At 43.4% G+C, this 11,458-nt stretch overlaps 1 protein-coding gene across 2 annotated transcripts in view; it reads left to right on the forward strand.

The window, feature by feature from the left end:
• Positions 1-10,915, forward strand: part of LOC125429180 (E3 ubiquitin-protein ligase RNF213-like) — a 94,235-nt gene extending 83,320 nt beyond the window's left edge. For both annotated transcript variants that reach the window (XM_048490048.1, XM_048490049.1), the window contains 10 exons: positions 1,593-1,844; positions 2,916-3,048; positions 5,015-5,098; positions 5,487-5,667; positions 6,301-6,502; positions 6,633-6,710; positions 7,069-7,266; positions 8,391-8,480; positions 8,585-8,763; positions 8,934-10,915. In XM_048490048.1, the coding sequence (XP_048346005.1) occupies positions 1,593-1,844; positions 2,916-3,048; positions 5,015-5,098; positions 5,487-5,667; positions 6,301-6,502; positions 6,633-6,710; positions 7,069-7,266; positions 8,391-8,480; positions 8,585-8,763; positions 8,934-9,126 (1,590 nt within the window). In that variant the 3' untranslated portion in view covers positions 9,127-10,915. The remainder of the gene's footprint in view (positions 1-1,592; positions 1,845-2,915; positions 3,049-5,014; positions 5,099-5,486; positions 5,668-6,300; positions 6,503-6,632; positions 6,711-7,068; positions 7,267-8,390; positions 8,481-8,584; positions 8,764-8,933) is intronic.
• The last annotated feature ends 543 nt before the right edge of the window (positions 10,916-11,458 follow it).

Raw genomic sequence — 11,458 nt, forward strand, 5'->3', positions numbered from 1 at the left:
ACTGTTCTTTTACATTATTGTGTTGTATTTAATATTGTTGCGCCTTTCCTTGTCCAGTTCCATATGTTGTTCCTTGCTCTAATCGGTACTTCTGTTCCAATTGATTTTCTGCAAGTTTCTGTTCTACAGCTGATTTCCGCTATTCGGAGTTATTAAAACTGAGCAAGCAAGGGCCAACTCCCACAGGGCACAGGAAGTTGAATTTCAGTTTCCTGCCTCCCCTCTGATTGGTGTGAATCACCCATTGATGTCCTCTTTAAGCTCAGTGGAGAAGAACTTTTCATATGTAAGGTCAACAGTCATTCCCTTTGTTGACGTGCATTGTTGTATATTTATTCTTGTGCATCCTTGTGAAGGTAAATATATAGTAGGGCTTGCTTCTGAAGAAAATGTGCATAAGTGTTTATGCATGACTTTTTGTGAGTACTAAGCTTTCTGGAGGTTGCAATCTATGTCTCAACGGAGAACATGATAGCCAAATAGAGGTGTGTCAAATAGCTTTGGAGAGGGGTGCTGGGTATATTAGCAACAGAAGAATCACACGCCCTCAATCTGACTTCTCAAGTACAAATAAAATATTGGGGAAGGATACTGGGGATTGTAGAGGGTACAGGTTTATAAGCCTCTCATCATCTTGCTATCAAATGTCCAGTAAGTCATTTAGATTAAGGAGTTGAAAGTTCAAAAAATGTTGTGGGGAGAGGAAGGTAATGTGATTGTCAGCTACTTTGAGACTTCGTAAGAGAGCCAGCGTGGTGTAGTGGGTTAAGAGCAGATGGATTTTAATCTGGAGAACCGGGCTTGATTACCCATTCCTCCATCTGAATGGCAGAGGCCTATCTGGTGAACCAGATGTGTTTCTGCACTCCTACATTCCGACTGGGTGACCTTGGGCTAGTCCAGGGGTAGGGAACCTGCGGCTCTCCAGATGTTCAGGAACTACAATTCCCATCAGCCCCTACCAGCATGGCCAATTGGCCATGCTGACAGAGGCTGATAAGGAGTGCTGGTCCTGAATTCTGGAAAAACATATTCAGGTAGGAACCTCTTGACTCTCTCAGATGTTCAGGAACTACTGAATTCCATCCAGCCCTACCAGCATGGCCAATTGGCCATGCTGACAGAGCTTTAGAGTGCTCAGTTCCTAATCGGAAAATCACTGAACAGGGGATTCTAATGCAGGAGAGACTCTCTCAGCCCCACCTACCTCACAAGGTGTCTGTTGTGGGGAGAGGAAGGGAAAGGAGATTGTAAGCCACGTTGAGTCTCTTTATAGGAGAGAAAGGCAGGATATAAATCCAAACTCTTCTTAAGGTCTAGAAAAATCAGGTATGAAAATGTGCACTTCTTCTATGCAAACCAACTCATGTTTTAAGTATTTTCCCTTAAATATTGAGAAATAAGCACTCCAGCTTTTGAAAGTTGAGATAAGTATCCTGCAGAAAACTAACTGATTCAGTTGTTCAAGGCACAATTACAGTTATATTGATAACTAGATCATGCCTAGATCACATATCTTGATATTTTGCAAAGAGTTTACCTTTCTTTATGTTGATTTGCTCCTCCCCCATCCCATCAATTTTTCCAAGCAGCTTCTGGATAAAACTCTTCTGGAGCTGAATCAACAAATCAGTGAGGATGAGAGAATTTCTTCCAACCCAGTAGTAAAAATTATATATGGAGACCCAGCAACCTTCCTGTCCAGGCTGCCAAAGAACAAAACTATTCATTGTTCTAAAATATGGAATTGCAGGAAGAGAATCTCTGTTGAATACCTTGGCCATGTTGTCCAGCAGAGAGGGGGCAAAGATTCTGTACCCATCTTGTGGAAGTTTTTGCAAAAGGTGAGTGCTACCATATGTCTTCCATGGCCCCATCTTGGGATATGAACCCTAGTGTAAGCTACTCTTTATAATTAATGAAGCCACCACACAGTTTTGCATTCTCTGTTGTCCTTTTTCTTGTCTTTTTCATGAGTGTGATGACTTTGATCTTAAGAGCAAAAACTCTCCTGTCAGATTTTTGTCAAAAACTGAGGTACATCAGTAAATATCAAACCATCTGGGTGCTCTGAAATATTAAAATCACAGCACCAGCATAAGGTAGTCTTGTGTTGGTGTCCACGAGGTGAAGCCATTCAGAGGCCAAAATTTACTCTGCCTCCCAAAGGTGCTGAGCATTGTCAGGTTACGATTAATCTTGAATTTATTCTTGCATTCATTTCTGATAGTAAGGAAAAGAATCTTGAGGACAGATCGTGGTGTCTATAGTACTCAGTGGGTGCTATATTGTAGGCTTTGTGAACTGTGGTATAAATTTCTACATGACACAAAGCCATCTTCCTTTGAGCTGCTTAGTTCAAAGTGTTACATTAGAGAGAAGGTAAGGATACATCAGTGGAATGATAACCAACATCGCAGCCACACTTAGGACCAAATCAAACAAGATGGCAGGACATGCAGGATCCATTTGTCAACACAACAGTTTGGATGATGGATGTTGCTAGAGTAGTAGGTGAGGAAAACTATAATTCTTCTCACGTCATTTTTCAGATCAAAATACCTTTCTGTCTTCCTGCACATAAAAGAAACAAGATCCCTGGGCTGGGAAAAGGTCTCAAGCACAGAGAATTAAGCAACATAAACAAACCTTCCACATTTGAGCCACCACCCAGCTCCATGTTTTTGAGGGGGAGGTTGGGGGCGGGGATTAATTTACATAGTCGCGGGATCATTATTGCCTTAAAGGAAGTATTTGCTTGGCTGGTTTCATGGTCATTTCTTAGAAGAACAACACCCAAGCCTATTCAGAAGCCAGTATTTTACCTCTGAAAGCTTAAAAGCCTCATACTACTTCATACTTAACTATGGTATTTGTCAGACCTCCCTAATTCCCTGATTCTGCTGCATTTTTAGGAAGGTGAATTGAGGCTGGTGAAATTGTTGCCAGAAATATTGGCTCTGCAGAAAGACCTTGTGAAGAGGTTCCAGAATGCTGTTGAATTGGAATACCGTACAATTGCTGACTTTCTCAACAGTTTGCGTTCAGGTAAGAGACTGCCAGGCTAGGAGGACCAGAAAACAGAACATAAAGGGCCTTAAGCAACGTGTTTAGTGCCAAGGTGCACTCTTGAACAGATTCACTATCCCCAATAGGCATAAAGTTTATCTTAATAGCTGCCTAAAATGTGAAAATCATACAGAAGGAAATTGTTTCAGTATTAATCTGTGGTTGTGGCATGCCTCTGCATCACTGGCACACATGCAGCAATTGTTTATGCAGATATGACAGGCACAGTTCTATTCAAGCAAAGCACTTGTAAATTCCCCTGGTTTCAACAGAACAGTAAAAGACACACTTAACATTTCTGTCTGACAGAACATAAAAGTGTTCCCCTGGCTGGATTGTGAGCCCCTATTGATGAAACTTCCTTTGTTATGCATCTTGCAGTGCACACCCTTGGTGGTCAGCTTCATCTGATCAAGTGTAACGTGCTTACATTTCAGACAATGCAGAACTTTGGTTTTATTTTACTGGAGTTTTCCATCTTGGTAATATTGTATGGAAAGATGTTTATAAAATATTTAACTTAATTAAATTCACTGCCACAAGATGAGATTTCCAGTGGTTCAGAAAGGAGGAATACAGTAAGGCACTTCCATGGAAGATAGGCAGGGGAATATCTTCAGAAAATAGCACCTATGGGAAGCACTGACATTGTGACCCCCATCCAAACATCTGATGTTATATCATGCTGTTCCACCACCACCACCACCACCACCACCTTTCCTGTGCATACACTATGACAGTTTCATACTTCATGAGACTGGGGATACCAAAAAGGTGGGTAGTGAGTTTTAAAACCTGCCATAATGGAATGCGGCCAGAAGCAGTTGAACGAGAGGCGAAGCTGCCAGTTAAACTGTATTTTCTCTCAGGGCCGAGGCTGCAGCATGCCCACTGAAGGATACAGGAGGAGTCGCTATTACCATCTTCCACTTTGCTTTCATGCCACCCTTTCTGTTTTGATGGGCAGCTATATGCTGATTGGAAGGCAGTGGGAAAAGCCTCGGGCTTTGCCATCCTCTCCATTGGTAGGCTTGCATGGGCATGCACAGACACACACACCAATAGCAAGGGGATGAGCACCAGCCTTTGATCAGTCCTCTACCCTTTAATTTGAAGGGATACTGTGGGTATCCATGCTCTCCCAACAGGGTGAGCCTGCAAGGCTCTGGAAGCATCCATTGCTGGGACATGGGAGGCTGGGCAAGCTGAGCCAAAGGTTTTGCAAGAGCGGAGAGCAAAAACTTTCTCCGAACATGCTTGTTATGCAAGGCAAGAGGCCAGGGGTGGTGATGGTGTAAGGTAGAAGTGGGCTAGTATTGCATTGAACAGCATTGCCTGCCTGAAAAGTGGTGTGCGCAGCATGGTGTAGTGGTTAAGAGCAACAACTCTAAATCTGGAGAACCTGGCTTGATTTCCCACTCCTCTTCATGCAGCTTGCTGGGCGAACCTGGGCTAGTCACAGTTCTGTGAGAAGTCTCTTAGCCCCACCTACCTCTCACAAGATGTGGGGAGGAGAAGGCTTTGAGACTACTTAAATGTAGAGAAAAGTAGGATATAGAAATCAACTCTTCACCATCTACTTGCGCTCCCATCCATGAACACCAGCATGCAAGGCAGAGGATTGGGCAGTAGCTCATCTCATGCCCTCTGGCACTTCAGAGCCCAGGTGTGGCAGTAGCCACTGCCCTGCAGCCACTCTCAAATGAGATTGTCTCAAGGTGGTTGTCTCAAGGTGCAGGGGGTAATTGCTGCAGTCACAGCCCAAATACCTCACCTTATTGAATAAGCCCTTTTTCTTCCTGAACGCAAGCTTGCTTTGCAAAACCTGGGGCATGTCAGGCCAACCATTCATCTTACCTGAGTCCTGGCCAGCATCGGTTTTTACATGGCTTGCCGCAGAAATCAAAAAAGATAACATGAACTGTTTTTTTCTTTCATTCTCCAGATGCCACAAGACGTACTATGGAAAAACAAGTCAGAACATTTCTGTCCGTCTGGAACAAGCTGAGAAGATCGTTGGAAACAAATGGTGAGTGGCCACTTCACACTTTCACACTACAGCAGAATGGCAGAATTACGAGGTCCTCTAGTAATCCCTAGTAAAAGGCAGGCTCTTCTGAATTTTGAGCAGGCCAGAATTTTCCAATGTTTGTTTTTGAATTATCAGAAAGTATCACCATCGATATTCTAGCCTTATCTTCTATGCTCACATTTAGTCAGTAGAACATAGCATGATTTATTATAGTGTGCTTAATACCTGCTTTCCAGTCCTGGGTTCAGAAAGTACTAGAATAATACTGAAGAATAGCAACAGGTAATAATTACTTGTAAAGCAAAGAATGAGCCTAAAGGAAAAGAGAGCTCCCATGAGTATGTTTGGTCCTCTTGCCAACCAATGTTTACCCCTCATCTTACAGGTGAAATTAAACTCCCTGAAGGCTATTGTGATGTTGACCTCACTCTGGAGAATGAATTTGAGATCCTTCTGCCTCGCAGGCGAGGTCTGGGCCTGTGTTCCACAGCCTTGGTTAGCTATCTCATTGGCTTGCACAATGACTTCGTCTACACCATAGAAAAATCCTCAGGAGACACCAAGAGGTATGCCTGCCACTGCAGGAATCCTTTTTCTCCAGAATGCCAGGCCCGTTTCGCCGCTTTTGGCCCATAAGCGGTGAAGCCTGGGGGGGCGGTAAAAGCGCCTGCCCCCGGGCAGCCCGTTCCACGAAGCGCCCGCTGCTGCAGCGCAGCAGCGTTGACTCTACTTCCCGCACCTCCCCAGGCGGCGTCAGGCAGCCCTAGAAACAACTAACCTTTAAAAAAGGGTTGTTGTTGAAGAAGCGTCTTCCTAGCGGCGGTACAAACCCGGCGCCCGCCCGGCTTTGCTTATTGCCCTCCTCCGTTCCACTCCGCGAACCGGATTAGGAGGACAGTGTGAAGCTGAGGGAACTCCGGCGGCCAGCGAAGCGGGCTGACACGGCGAGGACGGTATTGTGAGTGGAGCGAGGAAGCCCGAGCTTCCGATCTGCCGGAGCTGCCTCTCTCCTGCGGCGACCTCCGGCAACCCTGCTTTCGCCGGCTTAGCGTCTGGCGGCGGAGCTTCCGCCTACGCCGCCAGCACTCTTGCGGCGATGGGGCAAAGGAAGACGTCTTGGAAACGGCCCTAGGCAGCTTTATTTCTGCCAAATCCACAGTGAAATGGAACGTCCCATTCTCTCCCTTCCTTCTCCACAGCTACTCTATCAGCCCCGCAGAAGTGACTGATCTGCATGTGATCACATATGAGGTGGAGAAGGATTTAATCCCTCTGATTCTGTCCAACTGCCAGTATAGTATTGAGAAAGGAGGGGAGGGCCTCCAAGAATTCGACCTGGAGAAAATCCAGCAGCAGCTCACCAGCAGATTCTTGCAGGGAAAACCCTTTATCAAACTGACGGTAAGGGAGCATACCAGCTCAGTTCTCCCTCTTGGCTTTTCTAAACCCATGAGATCCAACTTTGACTGGAGAGGACCTTCCTAAAAATTTCCCACTGACTGAGCATATTCTTTGCTTTCTGTCTTGATAGGGCATACCCACTTTGGTGTACAGGCATGACCGAAACTATGAGCATCTTTTCAATGATATCAGGAGAAAGTTGAAGCAGGTGAGCCCTCTGTGTGAAGGAGCTGACTGGGTGTTTTTTTAATGTCTTGTTTAAAACTGGGATCAACACTTCATACTCTTAGCAGTATAATACTTTGCATTGTTTACTCTGAAGAGAATTGCACTGAATTCCATGGTGTCCAGTGTGTTTGCCTGATATAACTTTTACTGCATGGGAAAGGAGTGGGATATAGAGACAGAAGAATGTGCTAGAACAGCCTCTGCCCACTGTGTTGTTTGCTTTCTGAAGAAATACACTGCACTTGCTTCGTCTGATGCTTTCTGTATGTAGTAATATGAGGGCAGAAGGTGATGTGAATGCTTTGAGTTGAAGCTTTTATCTCAGCTTGGTGTTACAGAGCTCCCTTCCAAACTCCACAATTAGCATGATCAGTGGGGAACTGCAGTCCTACAGTGACATCTGTGAGGCTTTGTTTGTCACTGAAATAACTTTGGGATTCCTGGCAATGGCTGGGGGAGAAGCAGAGATGGCTGTGAGTGAATACATTGAAAATACCCTTCAAATGGGCACTCAAACAAACACTCATGTCCTGAAGGTGAGTTACAGGATTTGATGCAAATGGAGGGGAGATCTCAGTCAGATTGCATATGGCATCGCAAAAATGTCTTACACGTGAAAGGGATGACTTGGCATTTTCTGCCTCTCAGAGGATTATATTGTTGGGAAGGGGTGGGTGGGGCAAGAGCAAGGTCTTTATTTATTCATTCATTCATTCATATATACATACATACATACTTTGGATTTATTAGCTGCCCTCCCCCCGAGGGCTCAGGGCAGTCCACAACACAATATAATCTGTAGTTTACACAATATTCACTTTTCATTATGTCCCTGCATTTGCATGGAAGGGATTTTATGCATTTATACAGGAGGGACAGCAGCAAAAGCAGGAAGGCATATTTTATTTAAGGAACTTGGGTGGTTATATTTGACTAGTAGTGGTTTCCCTAGTGGTTGCTTGTGATCTTCCTAATAATTTCTTGCTTTAAAAAACAAAAACAAATGGCGTATCTCCTTGTCACGAGGAGGCTGCTGCACTGCTCCCTGTCAGAACACTTCCCCAATTACACAACATTTCCACACAGATTAGCATCACCACTCCAAAACATACAGATTTGTGCTGTCTACTTCAAAGAATGCAACATAGGTTCTCTTGTGATGTCGCAGGATATTGCTGCATGACTGTCAATACCATCACAACCATGTGTATGCAGTCCAGCAGTTGCACTGTGGTATCCACTGATATGTATCTCTTTAGATTGCACTCTTGTTCATTAGGTCTTCCTAAATTTTTTCCGTCTCAAATGAGTGCTTGATTGTTTGTGCTTTCCATCCACCCTCAATCAGCACTTCTGTGAAAGTGTTTAAGAGGATTTCTAAAACCTGTTTTTACATTTAACTTGTTTAAACAAGGTCTACATGAAAATTCAAAATACGAATCACTGGCATGTTGTTTATCATGCACTCAGTGAACACCGCACCACTTAAATGCTGATATTTTAAAACCAAATTTTAGTGATTGCAATTCATTCCTAGGCTGTCTAAAATGTATGTAAATAATGATCATATTTACATATTTCCCAAACAAGTATTTTTATTATATACAGGTTATGGGAATCTACTCCTAAAAGATAAGTTTTCTCCTTTTTTTCTTTTCAGGCACTGAGTCGCTGTAGCCTGAAGCACACCATAGGCCTGTGGCAACTGCTCTGCAGCCATAAATCTGAGCAGCTCTTGCAGCTGAAAAGGGTAGGAAAGCCTAGGTGGAAAATAAACAGGGTAACGGACCTTTTTGTGTTTCCATTCCCCTTTCCTATCCTAAGTTTCTTGTTCGTTCTTCTGGCACCTTCCAGGATCCCTTTGCAGAGGTTGGTGAACCTTATAAAGCTGAGCTCAATCCAGAGAACACCAGACTCCTCAATACCTTCCTTGCCCAGGCTGAGGTCGAGACCTTCCTCCAAAAACTGCATGAAATGATAATCCTGAAATTGAAACTTGCCAGTGATGGGGATAAATTCAGCCCTAACTGGAGGTAAGACTGCGAAGGCCAGACCAGTGGTCTTGTGCAGCAGCTTCTCTTGTTCCTTTGAATTGGGTACTCTGACTGTGGAGTGGGAGGTTCCGTATTAAAGGGCTTTGAAGTGGGTTGCCATATAAGGCAGAGTGGGTGATCATACTCATGTTTGATTCTTTATGTTTTAGCTTGAAGGACACACTTGTTCCTTATCTTGACACGAAAGAGATTGTGCCTGAAGAGCTACAGGATATGTTCTCAAAAGACATCCAGCTTCTTGGGAAACTACAGGACTCATTCCCGGAAGACATTCAGGTCTCCCAGTGCATTGCTGTCTGGAAGGTGGCTGCTGCTCTGAAGCGAGATCAAAGACTCAGTTAATGCAGCACATCAATTGGCAGAGCCACTGTCCTTCCCCATCCCACTCCACCTCTTTTATGAACTATTGAAGGATTCGTAGCGGTAGTATTGCCTTTGTTGTATTGAGCAAAGTGAATTTGGGGACTCAAGGAGTTCATGAATTCTTGCGCTGTGTCATGAACAACCCACAACTGTACAAATACAGAGGATTTTGTGCCTTAGAAACTGAAATGTCTTACAACCTTCTTACAATTTAGAAGTGCAAACTACGTTCTCAGGAAGAGCTCAACAAGGAGATCAAGACCTTTTTGAGAAGCCAATTTAGAGACCTTGCCAGAGGTCTTGAGGCACATCTTCCTGGGGGATCCCTGGGATACTGAAGTAATGTGCTACCTCACTGGTAGTTATTTTTCCTTGGGGGATAGGAACCTGGGAGAGAGGTGGAGAATTATTTGCTTCTCCCTCCCTCTAGTCTTCTACACTTCCTTACTAATAATTGCTACCACAGCTGCCTCTCTCTCTCATCAGGGACATACTTTGTTGTTCACTTTGTTTTGCCACATTGTCAAACTGCCTGTACAGGTAATTAGTGAGATTCCCAGTATTGTAATTTGACATTCACTGCCTATGCAAATACTTTTTTGTTGTTGGTGGTGAAGAGGTGATAGATTAAGGCTGTCTCTAGTCTGTGTCTATCTTGGTACGGATTGGCTTGCTTGCCTATCCAGGCAACCTTCTTTGTGTTTAGATGAAAGCTTTTCAATCACCTCAAGAGAGGCTGGATCCATCTCTTTGAGCTGAAAAGAAGTTTTCTAACTGAAATTCCAATTCAGGCACATTCCTTGTGATCAAGTTGAAGAAGGAAAAGTAGTAATAGTGTGCTTTCCGAAGCAGTGTGGCATCCTTATAAGCCCATTAAGTTCAATGGGCTTAGAAGGGCATGATTCTGCTTAGGAAGTAATTGTAAATATATTGAGCAGAGAAAAAAAAATCATGGTCTTTTATTTCATGTAGATGGCTTGGCAACTAACTACAGCAAGTTCAGGAGCTTTGGATCATCTGATTCTTGAAACAACTACCTAAAAAAACTTGATGTTCATTGGGAACAAAATAAATGTCATTAAAAATTACCAAAACAAACTAGGTACCACTGTTCTCTTAGGCTGAAGACAGAGTGGAAGGCACTGTTGTTGGGGGTCTTTCCCAGCTTTGCTTTGCAGCTGTTCAAAATCTTGTGTGCTCCAGAACAGATTTCTTAATTCTTGCACTTCGTTCAATAAACTATGCTGTTTCTTTTTGAAGGGCTAAGCAAATATCACTTTCCCCTTTACACTTCAAAAGATACACTCATAAAAATACTGCATGCTGACAGCCTGCACAATTTTCCCGTCCTAACTGCATAATCTTCTTTACTTGAAAATCTACATTAGATACCAAACATAGGTTCTGAAATTTTTAATAATTCTTTTGAGTCCTTTCAGCAGTTACCTTCAAGTTCTAGTGGGTAAGGACTTGTGAACATGGTGCTGTCAGCTACTTTGCTCTTCCGTAGAACATGTGTCGGATTGCATGTTTGTGCACAGAATGAATGAGTTCTTGCTCATCTTTGGATCCGGGCATGCAGAGCTTGCTTTCAGGGATACTATGTCATTAACACAAGTGTTGCAGCTTTCTGTGCTGACAGCAGCAGTAAGCAGTGGATTGGGCAACCAATTTGCTGATGGTTTTGAGATCATTTTCAATCTTATCAATGCATACAAATGTGTTTTTTCTGTTTTTGCTCCTTTTGTAATAAATTGTTTAGCATTTGCTGCTGGAGTCTTGTTCTTTTGTTTAGAATGACTGCAACTTATTAATTTTGCTGGGGGAATTCAATATACTGAATCCAATCTGGGAAGATGGCCTTGACCCAAGCCCCCAGAAAGGTTTAGGAATTTCAACCATAAAGCTATTCACAGTGCATTTGCAGACTTGCAGTGTTGCAGTTAATTTATTGGAGGCTTGAGAGACTGCACTACAAAATATTCTTAACCGAATAGGTGGGGAATTTTATCCATGGTGAGTAATCATCTACTCTTTGCCTAGCAGTAACTGTACAAAGGTGATACATGGACTATATTACCATCTACATATCTGCCCCTTTTTTGCAGCTGTATCTGAAAGGAGAAAGAGTTGACACTGTCAAAAGTCCATAACCAGACAAATCAAAGCAGGCATCATTTTGTCATAGAAGATCCACCAGCTACTTGCACCTTCAGGAGTCGCTTTCTACTATACCAGGACACCTGCTATGTTGACTGCCCTATCCTCAAACATGTCAATCAAAGCAATCTGTAGGGAAGTTATATGGGTT

This window comes from Sphaerodactylus townsendi, linkage group LG03, assembly GCF_021028975.2.
Source record: "Sphaerodactylus townsendi isolate TG3544 linkage group LG03, MPM_Stown_v2.3, whole genome shotgun sequence".
Lineage (NCBI taxonomy): Eukaryota > Metazoa > Chordata > Lepidosauria > Squamata > Sphaerodactylidae > Sphaerodactylus > Sphaerodactylus townsendi.